This window comes from Oncorhynchus masou, chromosome 29, assembly GCF_036934945.1.
Source record: "Oncorhynchus masou masou isolate Uvic2021 chromosome 29, UVic_Omas_1.1, whole genome shotgun sequence".
Taxonomy (NCBI): Eukaryota; Metazoa; Chordata; class Actinopteri; order Salmoniformes; family Salmonidae; genus Oncorhynchus; species Oncorhynchus masou.
Window position 1 is genome coordinate 75,773,996 of NC_088240.1, and position 25,304 is coordinate 75,799,299.

Sequence of the window (25,304 nt, forward strand, 5' to 3'; positions counted from 1 at the left end):
TATATATATATTTTTTAATGTTACCTCATATAATTGCATTTGTTAAGCATTAGATCTTTGTTCGAAAAACAAGGCGGGCGCCTTAGACTTACTGGAAGTGTGAGAGGGCAAGGGGGGGCTGCAGGGCCGCAATGACAATGAGGAGCCACTTGGGGGCGCCACTAAGCTGCTGCTCTTATTGAAGGTCTGGGCTTGCCTCGCCGTCTGTCTGTCCGCCTGTGTGAGGGTTGGCCTGTCTGTCTGTCCGTACGCCTGTAGCTCAGGCTGCGTCTCCTCTGTTCTGTCTGCCACTTTCTCTGACTGAGAGTGAGACATTCTGTCCGTGGGTCTCTCCCCTGCTTGCCTGTCTGTTTGTCTGTCCGACTGGAGCTGGATGTGAGTGTGTGTGGTGGGGGTGGCAGGGGCGAATGTGTGTTTGGGCAGGATGTGAGTGGACAGACTGGAGGAGCTGGAGACTGTGTACACCATGTTGGGCGGCACGGCTGACATGGAGACCACCCCGGTTGCCATGGTAATGCTAGTAGGAGGGTAGATGGCGGTGATTATCTGTCCCACTGAAGCAGAGGCTGGGCCAGAGGGGAGGGAGGGGCAGGTAGGGGACTGGACTGGGGCCTGAAGGGGAGGCTGACCTGGAGAGAGAGAGAAATAGTTAACACCCTTCAATGGCCAGAGTGTACAGCCAGAGTGTACAGCCAGAGTGTGATAACCTGTTTCCTCTAACCTAAAGGTTTTGCTCCTCAAAACTGAGGGGAGATTTCTTGTTGCTACTGATGCAGTTCACAGTGACCTTAAAAGTACAATATAGTTAAGTTTGAATGTCACATACACATGTACAGTCAAATGAGTTTCTAACCAGCTCTAACCCCAACACTGCAGTAATCAATAACAATGTAACACTAAAAATAACAAGGTAGAACTGAAACACACCAGATAGAGAAATAAGAAGAATATGATAAAGTAAGCAAGCAAAATTAGGTTGGAGCTTGCAAAACGGCAGCCATCCAGTATGGGGCCATCTTATTCTAGATGTCCTTCAAGTGGATGCACTGACCTGTAAAGCCCTTTTATGCCTGAGCCAAACCCATGTCCTACCCAGGCCTGATTGCTTCTGGCAAATTTAAAGCCCGGCCCTGCCCGAAACCTGAAATAACTTCCACCATTAATAAATCCATTAGCTGCTCCTCTCAGTCTGTCACTCGCTCCGTAAGTGCTGGTCACTCTGCATGCACTCTGCTCATGGAGGCTCTGGGTCTGTGAGTATCCATAGTAACAGCTTTGCTTGGGCTGCTCTGCTCAATGAAGAGACATGACTCTACACTAACACAAAACTCAAGGGACATTTTTATTTAATGTTAAATAATCTCTCCTGCTTTATATTGGACGAGGTTGAAGCATTTCTGACACCATGTTATGATCTTAGTCAAACATGACTGTACTTCGCAGCAGAGCACGAGCAAATGACTCAGCTTCAAAATGTTAGTGATCAATTTAGTTATACAGGAGCCCTGCCCATAGTTATTGATGAGGGCCCTACCCGGCCCTAACTTGATGTATAATGTCGGGGCCCATCGGGCTCAGGTAGCAGAGCTCTACTGACCTGTGATGAGGGGTTGGACTAGGTTCTGTCCAGGGGGAGCTATGGCTGTAAAGCCCAGCGTTGCTAGGGGCGACGGAACATATGCAGATCCAGGGGTGGGCTGGGCCTGCTGGGGGGAGGAAGAGCCTGTTGTTGTGGAGACCAGAGGCAGAGGAGAGGGGACTCCTGGCGTGGACTGGACATAGGTGATCCTGTGAGAGAAAAAAAGAGGAGAGGAGAAAAAGGAAAGAGAGAAAAGAGAGAAGAAAAGGAAATGAAAGAGGGAGAGAGGGGGGAGGAAAGAGAGGGGAGGAAAGGGAGAGAGAAAAGAGAGGAGAGCGAGAGGAAAGGAAAGGGAGGAGAGGAAATAGAGAGGAAAGGAGAGAGAGGAGAAAGAGGAAAGGAGAGAGAGGAGAAAGAGAGGAAAGGAAAGAGAGGAGAAAGAGAGGAAAGGAGAGAGAGAGGGAGGAGAAAGGAAATAGAAAAGAGGAGAGAGGAGAGAGGAAAGAGAGGAGTGGAAAGAGGAGAGAGGAAAGAGGGAGGAGAGAGCAAAGAGAGCAAAGAGAGCAAAGAGAGCAAAGAGAGCAAAGAGAGGAAAGAGAGGAAAGAGAGGAAAGAGAGGAAAGAGAGGAAAGAGAGGAAAGAGAGGAGAGTTAAGGTGAACAGGGAAAGAGCGAAATTGTGTATGAGTGGGAGAGAAGATGAAAAGGGCAGTGAAGGCGGAAAGAAAAAAAAATAGGAAAATAGAACATGAACAATAATGAAAGGAGGAGAGAGGAGAGAAATGGTGCAGTGGGTGTCAGTGGGTGACTGAACAGTAGAGGAAACAGTAGATGAGTGTGTCTGTGTGGTGGAACTGAGAGGCAGTGAGGGGGCGGCAGGCACTGCAGAGGAAGAGGCAGCCTGGGCCAGCAACAGAGCAGAATGACTAACACACAACACAAGAGCTGCACTTCTTCCAAAACCATTGTGTTCTGTATTATGGTAAGGCAGCAGCGCTAACAGTGCACTGTTAGATTGAGTTGGTCTGTGTCCTCCTACCTGGTTGGTGGGGGCGGCAGCAGCACAGTCTGAGATGGGGCAGAACCTTGGTGCAACACTGTGGCCGTTCCCAAGGTAACGGGAAAAGGGCTCCCAGGATGCCCTGCCCCGCCTTGCTGGAGCTGGGATTGGACGACAGGCATGGGAGCGATCTGGAAGATCTATCAGAGAGAAAAAGAGATGGAGAAAGAGTGAGAAGATGGATATCTGTGTATTTAGTCATTCACCTGGGGTAACTACAAGTGTAATTACTTAGTCTTTGTAATCATAGAATAATCTAAGTAAGAATGGTCATGTTGGAGCTCTGACAGCCCTGGGATACAGAATAAACCTGCTGAAATCTCAATGTCTTGGTTTGGCTGTCATCACCATGGTAACACTGCTTACCTTGCTTCCTGCTTGAGCTCCATTCTGGACAGGAAGAGGTGGAGCCACGAGGGGGAACTGTTGGGCAGGGGCGGGTGCCGTCCTCACTGTTGCCATGGGAAGCAGCATCTTGCCCTGTAGGACTGGGGACTGGGATTGCACTAAAGGGTGAAAGAGAAAGAGAGGGAAATATGGATAAGGTTAAGCCTTTTTTTGAAAACTCTCCATTTATTAGAGTTCTGGTGTACGATTCTCTCCACCCCCTCACCTCTGGCTCCCGGGCTGACCACTCCCACGGCTGGGCTGGAGGCGTATCCCATCAGCGAGCCCGGCCCCACCTGCTTCCCATTGGCTATGGACATGTGGGTGGGCGGAGCTGTGGGCAGGTTGAAGATACTGTTCGGCAGGTTGTGCAGTTGAGGGGAGGGGCTCTTGGGATTGGAGCTGGCTGATAGGGTGGGCAGGATGTATTGGACCTGTGTGATGGCTTTGCCCCCGGGGGATGCCAGAGATGATGAGGAGAGGAACTGGGGCTGGAGCAGGGAGAGGGGCAGGGGGCCGTTGGTGTGGTTGTGTGTGGGGGCAGAGACAGGGGCGGTGGGGGGCAGCTGGTGGTGGGAGGACGGATGGGGGGAGGGACTGATGAGCTGGACGGTGGACTGGCTGTGCCCCGGGAACACCAAGCTGGTCACCAGCCCCCTGGACCCGCCCCTGCACCTATGGGATTGGGTGAGGATGAGGAGTAGTAGCCAGGCCCTCCGCTTCCTACTCCGGATCCAATCAGAAGCTGCGCTTGCTGCGATGGGAGGGACCTCCTGTCTGGTGGGTGAGGAATGGATGAAGCTGATCCGTCGCGGGGTTTACTAGCGATGGGGACTGGCGTGCTTACGACCGGACGAACCACGTTGGTCACCACTGTAGAGGCCACTCTGACAGCCCCCAACCCGAGGAGAGGAGACAGGCCAAGGGGGGCAAGGGCAGAAGGAACTGGGCCTCCGGGGCTGGAGATGACAGAGTGGCCTGAGGAGGACAGGGAAAGAGAGAGGGATGCCACTCCTCCTCCATCACCACCTCCTCCCTCTATTCCTCTCTTCCTCCTGCGGTCTGAGAGCCCCCCTCCTCTCTCCTCGTCGTAGCGTTTGGAAGGGTAGGAGGAGAGAGAGACGGAGCGTCCGTGGGGGGTGGGCTGGGAGAAGGACGAGCAGATCACTGGAGCAAAGACACGCTGCAGAGACAGAAAGAGAAACAACTAAATGTCTGTAGCAGGGTGAAAAGCAGAAGGACTAAAACATTTCCCAGTTCTCTAAATAATGGCACTATATCAACAACATGATCAGTCAGACAACTGTAACTCAATCTAGCCTTGATAAAGGAAGAGACTTACCTTGCGATCGCTCTCGTTCCCAGAGGCGTTGTCACTGTCGCTGTCCGTCACTCTCTCCTTACACTTCAGGTCTATGGAGCTGGCAGGGTATGGGTCCTCTGTAGGGGGAAAGGGGAGTGAGGGTACTCATGGTTTATGTGCATAAACACCCATTTCTAACTTCCTCTGCCAGTATATTGTACACGTAATATGCTTGTCTGGGAATTGTTTGTGTGTAATTTCCTGCGACCAGATAGACCTTTATTGTCCCTGAAGGGCAATTGAATTGAATTTCTGAGTTATTTCTCAAACTGTCCAATTAAGATGATATCATTATGGGAAAAGAGCTCCAAGTAGTACTGTGTTTCCCAGCAGTGTAATAACCCGAGTTTTACATGTTTACAGGGGCTTACTCCAAAATAAGCTTATAATTGTTGTTGAGATGTCACAGCAGTTTCTCACCGATGACATCGTCGTCTCCCTCCTCTTCACAGATGACCATGCGTTCCTCATCACTGGTCATGTCCTCACTGACCCCCCTCTGAGACCGGGACAGGGTCTGGGCGCGCCCCGAAAACTGGCCACCACCATCCCCACACATCTGAGAGAGGAAGAGGAGGAGGAAGCCAGATATAAAACAACAAAGTGATGGATGAGAGGGACGAGTCAAAATTGACACACCAAACTAAGAAACCTGTTTATCATTTGAGTAAAGTGGCTGTGGTGAAAACAACATTATGTAGCATGGCCTTACCTGTGACAGTTCGGCCAGGGCCTGTGTGTTGCCCCTCTCACTCCTCTCCAGGCTGTGCACGGCACTCTGGGAGAAGGCTCGGGGGCGGGGTAGCTGACCTACATGCGCCTCCCCTGGATTCCGCTCAGACACACCCAGCAGGCCAGGCCCCACCCCTTTCAGCTCCACACCATGGGGCTCTGAGAGAGAGAAAGTAAGTGGGAGAGTGAGACAGTGGTGCATAGCAAGAGGAAAGAGAGAGCTAGAAAGATATTCAATGATAATGTTTTAATGATGACAGAGCTCAGAAGAAACCTTCGCAATCAAATAAACATCCCTCTTCCTTTCTGTTATCTCTTATTTTGAGCAGCAGTGTGTGACTCACCGGTGGTCTCAGACATGCTCCTTTCTCTAATGTCTTTGCCCCCCGGCCCCGGGAGCCCTCGGCCATCAGAACTAGACTTCTTCCTGTCTTTGTTACACCACTTCCAGTCTGGGTGGGCCTTAAAGTGGGCCTCCTTCACCTGAGAAAGAGGGAGAGAGAGAGATAGAGGATGAGCAAACAAAATACATTCATTTTTTGGCTGCATAGTCAAGTCAGACTAAACCATTGCACTAAATTGGTGTGTGTGTGTGTGTGTGTGTGTGTGTGTGTGTGTGTGTGTGTGTGTGTGTGTAACACCTGGAAGGCGAGGTCGTGATACTTCTGCTTCTCTTTGGGCCCCAGGGCATACCACCACTCGCCCAGGATCTTGCTAACCGTGCGGTTGTCCTGGTTGGGGTGCCTCTGGTGCACCAGCGCTCGATGACGCTTACTGAAGATCATGAACGCGTTCATCGGCCGCCTGATGTGGTCCTTCTCCCTCTGAGAGAGAGGAAAGAATGATTAGATGAGAGGATGAGAGAAAGCCAGAGCGCCTTGCCAGGGATGCTCCTCTTTTAACAATGTGATTAAATGAGGAATGGAATGTATGACGAGGTAAGAGATGAATTGACAAAATAAGTGAGCGAGAGACAGGTGAGAGGTTACCTTGCCAGGGCTGCTCTTGTCCCCATCTTTAGGCAGGGCGCTGAGGGACTGAGTGCGTCTCTTCACAGGAGTCACAGACAAGGGCTCGGGAAGAACACTGGGGAAGAACCTAAGAGACAGACATAATATATACAGATATATATACACATACACACATACATGCACACAGTTGAAGTCGGAAGTTTACATACACTTAGGTTGGAGTCATTAAAACTCGTTTTTCAACCACTCCACAAATTTCTTGTGAACAAACTATAGTTGTGGCAAGTCGGTTAGGACATCTACTTTGTGTATGAAAAAAGTAACTTTCCCAACAATTGTTTACAGACAGATTATTTAACTTATAATTCACTGTATCACAATGCCAGTGGATCAGAAGTTCACATACACTAAGTTGACTGTGCCTTTTAAACATCTTGGAAAATCCTTGTGGACAGAACTGAAAAAGTGTGAGCGAGCAAGGAGGCCTACAAAACCTGACTCAGTTACACCAGCTCTGTCAGGAGGAATGGGCCAAAATTCACTCAACTTATTGTGGGAAGCTTGTGGAAGGCTACCTGAAACATTTGACATTTGAAGTTAAACAATTTAAAGGCAATGCTACCAAATACTAATTGAGTGTATGTAAACTTCTCACCTACTGGGAATGTGATGAAATAAATAAAAGCTGAAATAAATCATTCTATCTACTATTATTCTGACATTTCACATTCTTAAAATAAAGTGATGATCCTAGGATTAAATGTCAGGAATTGTGAAAAACTGAGTTTAAATGCATTTGGCTAAGGTGTATGTAAACTTCCGACTTCAACTGTACGTACACACACGATGGTGGGTGAGAGATAAATATATCTCACCCACCATCATAAGTCTGTAGCAAACATGGAACATGAAAAAAAGAGACAAAAACAACTAAGGAGAGAGATTTGCATAAAACAGTCACTCTTTCACACACACACACACACACACACACACACACACACACACACACACACACACACACACACACACAAAGAGCAGGAAAAGTGCCTCATCTCCCCAGAGAGTTCAGTGGATTCAGCAGACAGCTCATAACAGTCAATGGACAGCAGCAGCCTGGCCCCTGGCATTCTTTTCAGTTATTTTTTATGCTTTTTTTGTCAAACACCGGATAGGTGCAGGGAAATGTTTTATTTTACAATTAGGGTAAGGGTTTAGTGCCTTGCTCAAATGGCACATCGACAAATCTTTCACCTTGTCGGCTCGGGTATTCAAACCAGCAAAGTTTTGGTTACCGGCCCAACACTCTAACCGCTATGCTACCTGCCACCCTGTATATTAATTTAGCTTATATTCATATGGCCATTCATATGGCTAGTAATAAAGCACAGAGATGGATGCTTTTGTTCCTCACCTCGTTGTTCATATAACATGCTGCACTACATGTAGAAAACTTAAGTTGACACGTGGAGCTACTCACTCTACTAGGCCTGTCCTTTCACAAAAATAATCTTGGCCGACCGAAAGTAGTCTGTTCTTTCGATCAATCAACTAGTCTCAATTTTTAAACGTGTATATAAAATCAACTATATGCATTGGGATTGTCTGATGCTTGACGTGGATGTTGATTCAGAGGGGTTGGGTTAAATGCGGAAGATACATTTAAGTTGAATGCATTCCGTTGTACAACTGACTTGGTATCCCCCTTTCTCTTTAAGCACAATATTTGAATAAATATGACAGATCAAGATAACCAGAAGAAGAAATAAATGCTCCTCCAGCTCCAGCTCCTGCCAAACATCCCATATACCACACCTATACCAATACAAAACACAACCATTAACATATAAACTCCAAAGAAGAAGCCTAAAGGAGGAGAGATTACTAGAAACTAACTCTGTTTACCCTTTTATCTGTGGAATAATTGTAAGAGTAGAGGACCTTGTGCATTTCAGGTAAAATAACAAGCGAATGTTTATATCCCAGGACAAATTAGCTAGCAACAGCAAGCTAGCTAGCTAAATTTCCAGTTGGTTCAGAGTTTGTTTTGATAATTCAACCTGCGTGTCCTGATCACGTCTGGTGTGGATGGACAAAATCGACATGGTTGCGATGGCACATGCAGATGCACGCGCCCGGTCTGGTCAGCATGTAAGTCCACAACGACGCTTAAACCACATCAATCTGATTGGGTGGGCCTGTCAGGGCCTGGCTCCCCAGTGGGTGGGCCTCTGTCCACCCAGGCACATCCATGTCGGCGCCCCTGACGCAAACAGTGCATGATGACAATCGCGCATTACAAATAGCCTACTAACCAACTCTTCTGACTAAACTTTTTAAATACCTGGTTTGCATATCCTTTGTTGCCTTAGTTAGCATTTACTGGTAGATATTGTACGTTGAAACTTCTTTCCTACCCTACCAGCTACCGATGTCATTCTTCTCTGAGCTGTTCCATGACAAAACCATTTGAAAGCTACACACTCTGTCTGCAGATGATATTCCATTGAAACTAGGCTGTGTGCATGTGAATATATTTCACTTGCTTTGCAATTTTGTAGGCTACTTTGTGAATGATTTCTCTATTGTACTTCATAATTGATAAGTCATACACCTTCACTACACTACTTTGATACGCATCAGCAGGGATTAAGTTAGTATATGCAAAGCCCACTGGGAAAAAAAGTGAGTATACATCTTAAACTGTACCTGCGTATACCCTACGCTACACCACTGGCCCTTTCTAACCTGTCACACTGAAAGCCTATAGGTTCACCACTGTACTAACCTGTCACACACTGGAGACCTATAGGTTCACCACTGTACTAACCTGTCACACTGAAGACCTATAGGTTCACCACTGTACTAACCTGTCACACACTGAAGGCCTATAGGTTCACCACTGTACTAACCTGTCACACACTGAAGGCCTAAAGGTTCACCACTGTACTAACCTGTCACACTGAAGACCTATAGGTTCACCACTGTACTAACCTGTCACACACCAAAGACCTATAGGTTCACCACTGTACTAACCTGTCACACACTGAAGACCTATAGGTTCACCACTGTACTAACCTGACACACTGAAGACCTATAGGTTCACCACTGTACTAACCTGTCACACACTGAAGGCCTAAAGGTTCACAACTGTACTAACCTGTCACACTGAAGACCTATAGGTTCACCACTGTACTAACCTGTCACACTGAAGACCTATAGGTTCACCACTGTACTAACCTGTCACACACTGAAGGCCTAAAGGTTCACAACTGTACTAACCTGTCACACTGAAGACCTATAGGTTCACCACTGTACTAACCTGTCACACTGAAGACCTATAGGTTCACCACTGTACTAACCTGTCACACACTGAAGGCCTAAAGGTTCACCACTGTACTAACCTGTCACACTGAAGGCCTATAGGTTCACCACTGTACTAACCTGTCACACACCGAAGACCTAAAGGTTCACCACTGTACTAACCTGTCACACACTGAAGACCTATAGGTTCACCACTGTACTAACCTGTCACACACTGAAGACCTATAGGTTCACCACTGTACTAACCTGTCACACACTGAAGACCTATAGGTTCACCACTGTACTAACCTGTCACACACTGAAGACCTATAGGTTCACCACTGTACTAACCTGACACACTGAAGACCTATAGGTTCACCACTGTACTAACCTGGCACACACTGAAGACCTATAGGTTCACCACTGCACTAACCTGTCACACTGAAGACCTATAGGTTCACCACTGTACTAACCTGTCACACACTGAAGGCCTATAGGTTCACCACTGTACTAACCTGTCACACACTGAAGGCCTATAGGTTCACCACTGTACTAACCTGTCACACTGAAGACCTATAGGTTCACCACTGTACTAACCTGTCACACACCAAAGACCTATAGGTTCACCACTGTACTAACCTGTCACACACTGAAGACCTATAGGTTCACCACTGTACTAACCTGTCACACTGAAGACCTATAGGTTCACCACTGCACTAACCTGTCACACACTGAAGACCTATAGGTTCACCACTGTACTAACCTGTCACACACTGAAGACCTATAGGTTCACCACTGCACTAACCTGTCACACACTGAAGACCTATAGGTTCACCACTGCACTAACCTGTCACACACTGAAGACCTATAGGTTCACCACTGTACTAACCTGACACACTGAAGACCTATAGGTTCACCACTGTACTAACCTGTCACACACTGAAGACCTATAGGTTCACCACTGCACTAACCTGTCACACACTGAAGACCTATAGGTTCACCACTGCACTAACCTGTCACACACTGAAGACCTATAGGTTCACCACTGCACTAACCTGTCACACACTGAAGACCTATAGGTTCACCACTGTACTAACCTGACACACTGAAGACCTATAGGTTCACCACTGTACTAACCTGTCACACACTGAAGACCTATAGGTTCACCACTGTACTAACCTGTCACACACTGAAGACCTATATGTTCACCACTGTACTAACCTGACACACTGAAGACCTATAGGTTCGCCACTGTACTAACCTGACACACTGAAGACCTATAGGTTCACCACTGTACTAACCTGTCACACACTGAAGACCTATAGGTTCACCACTGTACTAACCTGTCACACACTGAAGACCTATAGGTTCACCACTGTACTAACTTGTCACACTGAAGACCTATAGGTTCACCACTGTACTAACCTGTCACACACTGGAGACCTATAGGTTCACCACTGTACTAACCTGTCACACTGAAGACCTTTAGGTTCACCACTGTACTAACCTGTCACACTGAAGACCTATAGGTTCACCACTGTACTAACCTGTCACACTGAAGACCTATAGGTTCACCACTGTACTAACCTGTCACACTGAAGACCTATAGGTTCACCACTGTACTAACCTGTCACACTGAAGACCTATAGGTTCACGACTGTACTAACCTGTCACACTGAAGACCTATAGGTTCACCACTGTACTAACCTGTCACACTGAAGACCTATAGATTCACCACTGTACTAACCTGTCACACTGAAGGCCTATAGGTTCACCACTGTACTAACCTGTCACACACTGAAGGCCTATAGGTTCACCACTGTACTAACCTGACACACTGAAGACCTATAGGTTCACCACTGTACTAACCTGTCACACACTGAAGACCTATAGGTTCACCACTGTACTAACCTGGCACACACTGAAGACCTATAGGTTCACCACTGCACTAACCTGTCACACTGAAGACCTATAGGTTCACCACTGTACTAACCTGTCACACACTGAAGGCCTATAGGTTCACCACTGTACTAACCTGTCACACTGAAGACCTATAGGTTCACCACTGTACTAACCTGTCACACACTGAAGGCCTAAAGGTTCACCACTGTACTAACCTGTCACACTGAAGACCTATAGGTTCACCACTGTACTAACCTGTCACACACTGAAGGCCTATAGGTTCACCACTGTACTAACCTGTCACACTGAAGACCTATAGGTTCACCACTGTACTAACCTGTCACACACTGAAGACCTATAGGTTCACCACTGTACTAACCTGTCACACACTGAAGACCTATAGGTTCACCACTGTACTAACTTGTCACACTGAAGACCTATAGGTTCGCCACTGTACTAACCTGTCACACACTGAAGACCTATAGGTTCACCACTGTACTAACCTGTCACACACTGAAGACCTATAGGTTCACCACTGTACTAACTTGTCACACTGAAGACCTATAGGTTTGCCACTGTACTAACCTGTCACACTGAAGACCTATAGGTTCACCACTGTACTAACCTGTCACACTGAAGGCCTATAGGTTCACCACTGTACTAACCTGTCACACACTGAAGACCTAAAGTTTCACCACTGTACTAACCTGTCACACACTGAAGACCTATAGGTTCACCACTGTACTAACCTGTCACACACTGAAGACCTATAGGTTCACCACTGTACTAACCTGTCACACACTGAAGACCTATAGGTTCACCACTGTACTAACCTGTCACACACTGAAGACCTATAGGTTCACCACTGTACTAACCTGACACACTGAAGACCTATAGGTTCACCACTGTACTAACCTGACACACTGAAGACCTATAGGTTCACCACTGTACTAACCTGTCACACACTGAAGACCTATAGGTTCACCACTGTACTAACCTGTCACACACTGAAGGCCTATAGGTTCACCACTGTACTAACCTGTCACACTGAAGACCTATAGGTTCACCACTGTACTAACCTGTCACACTGAAGACCTATAGGTTCACCACTGTACTAACCTGTCACACACTGAAGACCTATAGGTTCACCACTGTACTAACTTGTCACACTGAAGAACTATAGGTTTGCCACTGTACTAACCTGTCACACACTGAAGGCCTATAGGTTCGCCACTGTACTAACCTGTCACACACTGGAGACCTATAGGTTCACCACTGTACTAACCTGTCACACACTGGAGACCTATAGGTTTGCCACTGTACTAACCTGTCACACACTGGAGACCTATAGGTTCACCACTGTACTAACCTGTCACACTGAAGGCCTATATGTTCACCACTGTACTAACCTGTCACACACTGAAGACCTATAGGTTCACCACTGTACTAACTTGTCACACTGAAGAACTATAGGTTTGCCACTGTACTAACCTGTCACACACTGAAGGCCTATAGGTTCGCCACTGTACTAACCTGTCACACACTGGAGACCTATAGGTTCACCACTGTACTAACCTGTCACACTGAAGACCTATAGATTCACCACTGTACTAACCTGTCACACACTGAAGGCCTATAGATTTGCCACTGCGCAAACATATGGTCTATAATTGACATAACTCGTAAATGGAATGAAATAAACCAAAACTTGTTTCGCACAAGTTTAGTATAGGTAGTGTAGGCTAACAATGTGTCCACTCTGACAATGAGAACGGTAAAAGACTGGATTAACATTATATTAAATGCAATAACAAATTACCGTAACCAAAAAACATTATGGATTAGATATTATAGGAATTATTAGTAAATTTACTACTGGTGATATATGTAATGGGGAATTGATAGACACTAACAATCACACACAAACAATTCTCACAATGACTTTATGAAACAATGAAAGTGCACAAATTGCAGGAGAGAGACGTGCATTATGCATCCTAACACACTCCCCTTCCTCTTGGACTGTGCCACCCTCCGCAATGGATTAGTTCACTGACATGGGTGCAAATCAGACAAGTATCTCGTGTTTAATAAATAAATATATACAGTACCAGTCAAAAGTTGACACACCTAATCATTCAAGGGTTTTACTTTATTTGACTATTTTCTACATTGTAGAATAATAATGAAGACAGCACAACTATGAAATAATACATGTGGAATCATGTAGTAACCAAAAAAAAGTGTTAAACAAATCAAAATATATTTTATAGTTGAAATTCTTCAAAGTAGCCACCCTTTGCCTTGACAGCTTTGCACACTCTTGTCTTATAGTAAAAATAAAGAAAAACCCTGAAATGAGTAAGTGTGTCCAAACTTTTGACTGGTACTGTATATATTTTCTACTGCTCAACTAAAACAAATATTGGTTGACCAACAGCCTAGTGACCAAACAATCGACTATTTGGGGTCAGCCCTAGTGTCCACACACACACGCGTATGCAGTCACGCACGCACACACTTACGGGTCATCCACATCACTCTCAGTCTCACTGTCTGGCCTCTCTCTTTCGGCCTCCCTCTCCGGGGCCAGGTCGTCCGTGGAGGGAGTCAGCCGTGTTGTGGATCCTCTCTCTAGGGAGGGGGGACCCTCGTTGGCCTCCTGTAGCAGCACTGCACCCCCCTGGGACTCTGAGAAAGACAGGAAAAGGGGGTATTTTCACAATGATCCAAATCTCTGATAGTTATCTGGTAATACCAATGTTTGTGTTACGTAATTCATTGTGTTTCAAGTGTTTGAAATCATGGTAGAAATTGTAATCTTGCTGGGATTTGGGTCGAATTTCATCCACAACCTACCTGTTTTCAGACTGGCAGCTTGGGGGTGATTGATTGGTTGTTGGCCCTCACCAGACTGCGTAGAGGCATCTGACTGGGTTGGTGCCAGGAAAGGGACCAATGAATGCCAGGGAAACACAGGAACTGACCGGGGTTCCACATTGGTCCAGACTGCAAAAAAAATACAAAGAAATGGTTAGGCCTACTCCTTTTATTCAGTGTAATCCAGTCAGTTAATATTATTTTTGAGCAACAGTTTATGGACTCACAATATGTCCAGACAATGCACTCCTCATAGTAAACTAGCTCAAACATATTTTTCTAAAATTTCAACTTTCATGTAAACAAGATTGTATTTCCAGATTTTGGGAACATATTGTTGTTAGCCTGTACACATGCTAATAGTTTATTTGTGACAATATGAACACTTTTCTAGTATGGCCAAGAAGTGACTATCAAAGGCTCATCTTCCCACAACCAGTGGCCCACTGGCTTAACCAATTAGCCTCGGGTATATACTCATGTCTGTTGCTGCTCCCCATATGGGACACCTCTGGAAACTCACCAGCGGGTAGCTGATCAATCCGCCATGAGAAAGACCTGTATATCTCACTGCAAATTCATACTGCTACAATATTCAAAATGGTGTTGGAGACAAATATGAAAAACACACGGAAGTAGTAAATGACCATGACTGACCAAACATGCTCAGTCCTTGACGGAGGTATTGAGGGGTCTCTGATGAATACATGGTTGAAAAGAGTCCTTTATGGTGTTTTTCCAAAAACGAGTCTCAATTTAAAAAGGGTCCTTGAAAGCGTCCCTTTACAACGTCAGATAAAAATCCATGTGTTGAAAAATTAATCAGTGATCCAAGATCGTATAGTGGATGGCAACAGTGCTCGATAGTACCTGCATCTGACGCTTATCTTCAGATTGCGGTCATCACGCACAACTTTCACTGCAATAGTCGCACTGCTATTATGATTTATCCGGTGAAGTACTGATATATCTGTAAATGTTGATTTCGGTTTAAAATAAAGTCCCATGCGTATCCGTCAACAACATGAGACCAGCTCACGCTTTCGTATTTTCAGAATGCCGCATTCTCTGCGAGCAACCTATTTGTTCACGCGCATTGACGATAACAATTACATTTCCCCAGTGCAGAACATGAAATACGGGGAATAACACAATGTAAAATGGATTGCCAACTAGTTAGTAGTCACAAGTTGCAACAGGATACAGAAGATACGACAATACGTTAAATATAGTCGGAGAAGTCTGTGTTCCTCTTGGTCTAATAACCCCTGATGCACCCTCGCCTGTTTGTTTACATTACTGGAGTGCTGCGGTCATGAATAGGTTAACTAGGCCTCACCCTCAGCCACGGAGTAAATTGGCACATCAGTCCGAGACATACGCTATCCTCGCGGCCATGTTCAACTTGTCTCTACACGTACTCGCTTCAGTCTAGCAGTGTACAAATGGTGCGAAATGCAAAAAAAAAAATGTTTAGGGCAGAAACGGAGTATTCGATGTATTGCATGTAGTCGACCAATAATGTCTGACAGCTAGCTTGGACGACACTAACATTAATTGCTAGCAGTGGATAGCAAGCTGGCTAGCTAACTACGTGTATTAGCTATCTGGCTAGCTAGTTGTTATGCAAATGCTCAAAATGACAAAACTATCAAATTCATAATCCTGCTAGATTTGTTTATTGAAGGGATTTGTATCTGTCTGAATATCAATCAAATGCGTATGCATCGGACCCTGTGTAAAGTTATACACAACTTCTCGTTAGCTGAATGAACACAGGCTATCAGCAGCTATTTGCCATCCATAAACTCCAGTACAGGCTATGCTCAGCAACATCATGCTTTTACTTTGGATGTTCTTGCTGAAGTTTGGAGGACAAGTGACAACCCCAATTGTTTATCTTACGTTAGCTCTCCAAAACATACGGGGTTTATTGTCGTCTACATTGATGCAAGTAGCACTGCAATTGTCGGTCAAAATAACCTTTGCTACTTCAAAATACAGCCGACAGGTTCAACACGAGAAGGCAACCCGAGCCTCAAGTGCACCGGTCCAAATAACACCGTACCCTCCGTAACGCCCCTGGCCCTGCACCCGCAGAACAGAAAGCAGTCATAGAAACACAATTGTTGTCCTCCCCTTCCTTTACACAACAACACAGGTCTGTTACTATTGTTTTTCTTCACACCATGAAACCACTTAAATTATTTGAGGAACAATGACTGCTGCGTGCAAGATCTATAAGATGGTAGCTAAATTGACAAAAACCTGTCTGAATACACCTGCATTTTTTACCCCCAAAACCGTTAGCCACCTGCCTGTTTAGCCGTATGGTTACTGTCAGCATCCAACATTGATATTATATTGCTTTGGCACCAACTCATATTAAAAATGTAAAGTAACGTGAAATCGTATTCACCATCAATTAACTTTCTACCACACAAGACGGATCATATGCATGTGTGCGTAAAACTGGTCCTCCATCTCCCATATCCCACTGGCTCTCCAGTTGTTGATTAAATCCAAATACCCATTTTGGGATTTTCTTGAAGGCTAGCCACCAATGCACTACCCCCACTAACGTTAATATTTTTTAAAACACCACCGTAGCCTCAGTCGGCTCCCACACACACCCCTGCTTCGTATCTATCAACGTCTCAAAAAGGTAATCGACTGAAAATATAGTTGCCAGAAGTATTTCACTCCAACGCTGTCATGAGCAGCGGCGATGATGATAACTCGGACCCCAATGACAGAAAGTGGGGCGAGACCACAGCACTGTTCTGTGTTGGTTGCTGCCCCCCTTGGACCACAGAAAACGACCGTATTGAGCTCAAAGGCAGGAAACCGAAGCGAGAGGCCAGCCGGAGATGCTCCGACACAGATCCGTGGAATCGGGGGCTTTATAGAAATAGCCGCTCGATGTCCGGTGCGATCTCCGCCTGCAGCAGGTCACTTCGCGCGCGCCCACTCCTGTCCGTCAGCTCGGCAGGTATTTGTAGTAGAAAAGTTATCGTATCATAACATCTCCTCACTTTAGCTCAACTCTCTTCCCCACGATTTGTCCTCTCTTGCTTCGTCTGGCCTTTTCTTTATTTTTCCCCTCCCTGTTCCTTGTTGTAAACTAGGCTGCCCCCTCTCGCTCTTTCAGTGTGTCAACCTCGCCCAACCGTGCCCCGCCCCTTTCTCTTAATCTAAACTCCACCATTGGTCAAGGCAGCCACCTGTCACCCCGCCGCCGTGACCGCTGATTGGTTGAAATATGCACTGGAATGTCAGTCATATGCAAATCTCACTCGATCAGTCAGTCACTGATAGCTGCAATGAAATAGAGCTCCTAAAAAATAACATATACAATTGGGACATGACTTCCTATTGGCTGTTATTCAATCCCACCGTGACGTTTCTGGCGTTCATTTATTGGCGACAAATCCCAAATTGCCCAACCTGACTCATACCGCAATAATTACTATTCATAATCCCGCCCATGTCCCATCGGTCTATTTTAGGTAGTATGCTGGATTGATTGTAGAGCAAGTGAACAGAGACACTCAGATGGAGGACAACAAATCGCTTGACAGAAGTTTATATAAGGTCCTTCACCAAAAATAGTAAAAACGACATGCAGTACCGACTTCGTCCATCTGCATAGGGGGCACTCTAGAAATCAAACTCTTTGAAGTGTAGCTGTGAAGCAGGTTCCACGAGATAGCACAGCCACAAAGTAAAAATTGGCACTATGGTAAAAATGTTTGAAAACAAAAATGGTCTTTTTGGTCTTAATTTAAAGTTAAGCAAGGTTAGCAGTGTGGTTAAAGTGCAAATGACAAGTGTTTTAACTACTTTGTAGATATGACACAAACAGACAATCGTATCAGTTAAAAATATAAAATTCCAAGTTTAGTTTCAATGACTCAATATTTTGGACAAAAACTGACAAATGTAACTAAGGCTGGTAAGTCAATACAATCAAACTATCAAGGGTAATGATCACAAGTCAGTCATACTGTGGCTAATAGGCTACTGTATCTATTTATGTAGCAATCTAAAAACACGGAGCCTAACGTTAGCTAGCTGCTTGGATGACGTCATGCCATTAGAGGAGTGGGTGACTGACTTTTCTCCTCATCGTTTTTCAGTGGCTTTTCACAGCTAGAGATGCAGGTGTCATTTGGTTAGCTAGCAAGAACTTGAATGACTGTCATCCAGTCATCTAGCATATATCTTGCGTTCGCAAATTCACTCTGGCTATCTAGCTAGCCTAGTGGTTAGTGTTGGGCCAGTAACTGAAAGGTTGCTGGATCGAATCCCTGAGCTGACAAGGTAAAAATCTGTCTTTCTGCCCCTGAACAAGGCAGTTAACCCACTGTTCCCCGGGCACTGAAGACGTGGATGTCGATTATGGCATCCTCCCGCACCTCTCTGATTCAGAGGGGTTGGGTTAAATGCGGAAGACACATTTCAGTTGAATGCATTAAGTTGTACAACTGACTAGGTATCCCCCTTTACTCTAATTTCTGAGTACTCTTGTCTGAGTGTGCCAGAGCGCAGAATAACTGATGAATTTACGAACGCACAACATCTTCTGAATATGACCGGTGTCAGTAAACGTAGGGGGGGAAAAGTAATAGTTAGTCAAGAACGCTCTCGACAAACTTGTAAACAGCCTAACCAACTCTGCTAGGGTGATTAAAATAGGCAGAGTGAGGTGTTCGTTCATTTGTGTCTGGAAGTGGCAAGCTAGCCAGTTAGCATGGGTAGGGACTACAGAGTGAAGGAAAAGCAGTCAACAAGTGCTCAACATATGTGGGAACTCCTTCAAAACTGTTGGAAAAGCATTCCTCAAGAAGCTGGTTGAGAGAATGCCAAGAGTGTGCAAATCTGTCATCAAGGCAAAGGGTGGCTACTTTAAAGAATCTCAAATGTGTATAACACGTTTTTGGTTACAACATGATTCCATATGTGTTATTTCATAGTTTTGATGTCTTCCCTATTATTCTACAATGTAGAAAATAGTCAAAATATTTTGGAATGAGTAGGTGTATCCAAAATTTTGACTGGTACTGTATGTTGTTATTAGGTTTTATTTACTGCTGTATCTTTTAATTGTCCAAACGCATGGCCGCTTTCCCACTCTATATTGATATAGAATTTTCACAAATGCCTTACATGAAAATTACCATATTTAAGTGTTTGATTAGAATAAAACAAATTAAAAAGTGTAATATTCTTCCTGGGGGTGCATATGAACAGATTTTTAAAATAAAATGTCATGTTGCTAAAATGCTGTCGCTTCCACTGTTAGAGTTAGGTTTAAAATCACAATTTTAAGAAGATCAATTATAGAAATAGGCAGGGTTTATGACTTTGTGGCTGTGGTAACTAGTGACAACCCGGTGATGCCTGTGAGACCACACTATCTGTATCTTTGGGCTTTTTGTTATTAAATGCATTAATAATATTTCCAGACAATTCCCTTCCACATTCCAGGAATCATGTCATTTATCCTCTGAGCCTGTAGGGTTATTACAGTGTAACAACATCAACCAGTCATCTAGCATCATCTAATGTAGCCTACTCTCTGATGTTATAACTGCTGCTCAGTGCTCAGCCATGTGTTTTATGACTCAGCAGTGCATACACACACCATGTGACTGAATTACAGGAATGCTAAAAAGAGACAAGAGTATTGGTAATGAGTAATTAGCAGCCTTAGAGAAGCTTAGAGGAACCAACGCTAGTGTCTTTTCCAACTAGATTACCATTCTACTACTTCTTCAACTAATTGCTCCACTACCATTGTGTTTTAAATAGTGGCAGTACAGGCAGCAGCAGCAGTTCCACATAATGGCAGTCATGAGCATTAGAAGTATTAGAAGTAGCCTAATGGTTGTGGAACGATGAAATACATTTTCACCACCATAAAATCAGATGGTTGGACAATTATTCACTCTATTACAACATGTTATTTAACCACGTGTATGCGACACACACACACTGCTATGTGTGGTTGGCACACACACTGGCATGTAAACTGAGTGGTAAATGATTGAGTTGTTTGTGGAGCGTTTCTCTCAGTTTCCGTGTCATTAGTCAGAAACGGAGAGGGTAGGTGAGCAATGATGTCATTTTCCACCATAAAAAGCGCATTCAATCCCAGAAAATGTATTTTCTAAATGTTTCCATAGTGCAGCTTAACATCCCCCAGACTGATTTTTAAATGTGTGTGTGTGTATATGTTGAGCACACACATCATGCACACACACAACAAGCACACACGCTTTCTGAGAGATACAAGCACACAAGCGTGTACACACATGCACACCTGTACACACATATGCAGTTGCACTTACACACAAACCAGGACTGAGAAAGAAAATGAGTGGTGGGGGTTTTAGAAACAGGGAAGAATTGGTGGGAATAGAAGAGTGAGAGGAGAGAGTATCAGTGTAAAAATAAACTAACAGTCATTCTGTGTAGAGGGGAGGAGAGATGGAGGGAAAACAGAACTTCTCTTATGGGAGGAAGGGTGGAGAGGCCAGAGATGGGGGAGATGGATCTCTCGCTCGCTCGCTCGCTCGCACACACACACACACACACACACACACACACACACACACACACACACACACACACACACACACACACACACACACACACACACACACACACACATCAACTACTAAGGGCACTGACTGCGACTCATATTACTCACATCATGCACACACACAACAAGCCTATAGATGTCTACATATAATTTATCACTAAAAACTGCTGCTAATAGAAAACTCAGAACACGTGCAAACATACACACATTATGACAAATTGAGTGTTTTGGCACAGTACATCTACACACAATTCTCACTAACAGCTGCAAATAGTGTCATTCACAACACACAGTCTAAACTATGACAAATAGTGTGTCTAATACCCTCCAGCACAGTGTACATTTTATTTGAACTATTCTGTTCAATCAGACACAAATACAATAGAGGGAGGGTCTAATCTCCCTCTTCTAGACAGTCATCTCACAGGGAGCTTTGGGAGCCAGGCAATAAGGTCACAGCGAGCACTACTAGCTCAGATGAGGCAGATGTTGTTGTCATAGTAAACAACTTCTATTAACTGCTCCAGAACCACTACTGAAAGACAGACATACAGTATCTGCTCACAGCTACTGTCAACAGCATCCTACCCTTTTGCTTACAGTTTTTTACAATCACGTTGGCACTAATTTCGTAACCTTGATGTCATTTTTCAAAACTCTAGACACAAAACTCACAACCAATGATCAAAATGCACATTTTTCAAAACTCTAACACTTTTTCCAAATGTTTGGATAAAATACACATAAAACTAAGATCATTTGTTCATTGAACTAAAATCACCTGTTCAAAATGACACAACTTAACATCAAAGTATTACCATTTCAAAATGCAATTCACACATTACATCTGAGATGACTGTCTATTCATTTCATTACAATGATCTAACTATCAATTGATACAACTGCTCAAAATGATAAGTAATCGTTGCATTACTCTTAATGCATAGTTTTATGGAAACTGACAAACAATATTCCATGTTTAGATCATGAAAGTTTCAGGATAATGAGATCCATTGACATCAATTTCCGTGGAACCAACCAATTGGACTACATTATCTATGGATGTAATATTTCATCATCATTCTTTATCAGACACTGTTTCTATGGTGCCATGTACCACTTTTCCAGACCATGTTTTCAGATTTGACATTACTGTACATTCACCGGCCACTTTATTAGGTACACACATCTAGTACGGGGTAGGACCCCCTTTTGCCTCCACAACAGCCTGAATTATTCACAGTGTTGTATGTTAAGAGATACCCTTCTGCACACCACTGTTTAAAACAGCTGTTATTTGAGCATGTGTGGCCTTTCTGTTAGCTTGAATGAGTCTGGACATTGTCCTCTGACCTCTCTCATTAACAAGGTGTTTTTGCCCACAGAACTGCTGCTCACTGAATGTGTTTTGTTTATCGCACCGTTCTCTGTAAACTCTAGAGACTGTAGTGCGTAAAAATCCCAGGAAGGCAGCTGTTGGAATCACCATGTGTGGCATCAACAATCATACCACAGTCATAGAATCTTAGATTATGTATCTTGCCCGTTCTAATGTTAGGTAGAACAACAATTAAAGCTCTCTACTCTATACACTCTATATATTGAATTGAAGGCAGCCACATGATTCGCTGTTCTAATGTAACCTTCTTTGATGGGCTAAATAAGGTCTGTAGAGCTGATGGCATGACTTATGTCATTGTGTGGGATAATGTCAGGTTCTACCATGCTCAAATGGTGCAAGCATGGTTTCAGGCCCATCCACAATTTACCACCCTGTACTTACCACCGTACTCTCCTTTCCTAAAACCTGATTGAGGAATTTTTCTCCACATGGAGGTGGAAGGTACAGTGCCTTGCGAAAGTATATTTCAAACTTTTTTAACAAATCAAAAACTGAAAAATTGGGCGTGCAAAATTATTCAGCCCCTTTACTTTCAGTGCAGCAAACTCTCTCCAGAAGTTCAGTGAGGATCTCTGAATGAGCCAATGTTGACCTAAATGACTAATGATGATAAATACAATCCACCTGTGTGTAATCAAGTCTCCGTATAAATGCACCTGCACTGTGATAGTCTCAGAGGTCCGTTAAAAGCGCAGAGAGCATCATGAAGAACAAGGAACACACCAGGCAGGTCCGAGATACTGTTGTGAAGAAGTTAAAAGCCGGATTTGGATACAAAAAGATTTCCCAAGCTTTAAACATCCCAAGGAGCACTATGCAGGCGATAATATTGAAATGGAAGGAGTATCAGACCACTGCAAATCTACCAAGACCTGGCCGTCCCTCTAAACTTTCAGCTCATACAAGGAGAAGACTGATCAGAGATGCAGCCAAGAGGCCCATGATCACTCTGGATGAACTGCAGAGATCTACAGCTGAGGTGGGAGACTCTGTCCATAGGACAACAATCAGTCGTATATTGCACAAATCTGGCCTTTATGGAAGAGTGGCAAGAAGAAAGCCATTTCTTAAAACCTCTTGATACTCCCCATCCCGGATCCGGGATCGTGAATAAAGCCTCAGGCTCATTAGCATAACGCAACGTTAACGATTTCTGAAAATCGCAAATAAAATGAAAATAACGCGCCTGCTCTCAAGCTTAGCCTTTTCTTAACAACACTGTCATCTCAGATTTTCAAAATATGCTTTTGAACCATAGCAAATCAATCATTTGTGTAAGAGTATTGCAAGCTAGCTTAGCATTTTGAGTAGCATTTAACACGCAACATTTTCACAAAAACCAGATAACCAAATAAATAAAATCATTTACCTTTGAAGAGCTTCGGATGTTTTCAATGAGGAGACTCTCAGTTACATAGCAAATGTTCAGTTTTTCCTGAAAGAATCTTTGTGTAGGAGAAATCGCTCCGTTTTGTACATCACATTTGGCTACCGAAACGAAAATTCAGTCACCAAAACGTCAAACTTTTTCCGAATTAACTCCATAATATCGACCAAAACATGGCAAACGTTGTTTAGAATCAATCCTCAAGGTGTTTTTTCACATATCTCTTCATTGATATGCAGTTCGTGGAAGCCTGCTTTCCCCTCAGAATCGCATGGATAAATACCAGCAGCTGAAAAAGACGCACCAATTTCGACGGAGGACACCGGGCGGACACCTGGATAATGTAGTCTCTTATGATCAATCTTCCAATGATATGCCTACAAATACGTCACAATGCTGCAGACACCTTGGGGAAATGACAGAAAGGGCAGGCTCATTCCTCTCGCATTCACAGCCATATAAGGAGACAATGGAAAACGGAGCCTCAAAAATCCAGCTGGTTTCCTGGTTGCCGTTTCATCTTGGTTTTGCCTGTAGCTCCCCTTCTAGGGCACCCACAGACAATATCTTTGCAGTTCTGGAAAATTCAGAGTGTTTTCTTTCCAAAGCTATCAATTATATGCATAGTCGAGCATCTTTTTGTGACAAAATATCTTGTTTAAAACGGGAACGTTTTTCATCCAAAAATGGAATTGCGCCCCCAGAGTTTCAAGAGGTTAAAGATATCCATAAAAAGTGTCGTTTAAAGTTTGCCACAAGCCACCTGGGAGACACACCAAACATGTGGAAGAAGGTGCTCTGGTCAGATGAAAACAAAATTGAACTTTTTGGCAACAATGCAAAACGTTATGTTTGGCGTAAAAGCAACACAGCTCATCAACCACAACACACCATCCCCACTGTCAAACATGGTGGTGGCAGCATCATGGTTTGGGCCTGCTTTTCTTCAGCAGGGACAGGGAAGATGGTTAAAATTGATGGGAAGATGGATGGAGCCAAATACAGGACCATTCTGGAAGAAAACCTGATGGAGTCTGCGAAAGACCTGAGACTGGGACGGAGATTTGTCTTCCAACAAGACAATGATCCAAAACATAAAGCAAAATCTACAATGGAATGGTTAAAAAATAAACATATCCAGGTGTTAGAATGGCCAAGTCAAAGTCCAGACCTGAATCCAATCGAGAATCTGTGGAAGAACTGAAAACTGCTGTTCACAAATGCTCTCCATCCAACCTCACTGAGCTCGAGCTGTTTTGCAAGGAGGAATGGGAAAAAATTTCAGTCTCTCGATGTGCAAAACTGATAGAGACATACCCCAAGCGACTTACAGCTGTAATCGGAGCAAAAGGTGGCGCTACAAAGTATTAACTTAAGGGGGCTGAATAATTTTGCATGCTCAATTTTTCAGTTTTTGATTTGTTAAAAAAGTTTGAAATATCCAATGTCGTTCCACTTCATGATTGTGTCCCACGGGTCCTGTGTGGCTCAGACGGTAGAGCATGGCACTTGCAACGCCAAGCATCGTGGGTTCGATTCCCGCTGGGGCCACCCATATGTAAAAAGTAGTGGCCCCAGCCGACTTGTAAGTCGCTTTGGACAAAAGCGTCTGCTAAATGGGATATACTTGTTGTTGATTCTTCACAAAAAAATACAGTTTTATATCTTTATGTTTGAAGCCTGAAATGTGGCAAAAGGTCGCAAAGTTCAAGGGGGCCGAATACTTTCGCAAGGC

The 25,304-nt window shown here is 44.3% G+C and overlaps 1 protein-coding gene across 1 annotated transcript in view; it reads right to left on the reverse strand.

Moving 5' to 3' along the window:
* Positions 1 to 25,304, reverse strand: part of LOC135520563 (protein capicua homolog) — a 59,413-nt gene that overhangs the window by 6,963 nt on the left and 27,146 nt on the right. The window contains 14 exon segments of the mRNA XM_064946210.1: positions 93 to 629; positions 1,598 to 1,788; positions 2,618 to 2,778; positions 3,005 to 3,144; positions 3,252 to 3,677; positions 3,680 to 4,208; positions 4,368 to 4,465; positions 4,809 to 4,947; positions 5,101 to 5,279; positions 5,465 to 5,603; positions 5,762 to 5,944; positions 6,110 to 6,218; positions 13,819 to 13,984; positions 14,153 to 14,302. Coding sequence (XP_064802282.1) covers positions 93 to 629; positions 1,598 to 1,788; positions 2,618 to 2,778; positions 3,005 to 3,144; positions 3,252 to 3,677; positions 3,680 to 4,208; positions 4,368 to 4,465; positions 4,809 to 4,947; positions 5,101 to 5,279; positions 5,465 to 5,603; positions 5,762 to 5,944; positions 6,110 to 6,218; positions 13,819 to 13,984; positions 14,153 to 14,302 — 3,147 coding nt within the window.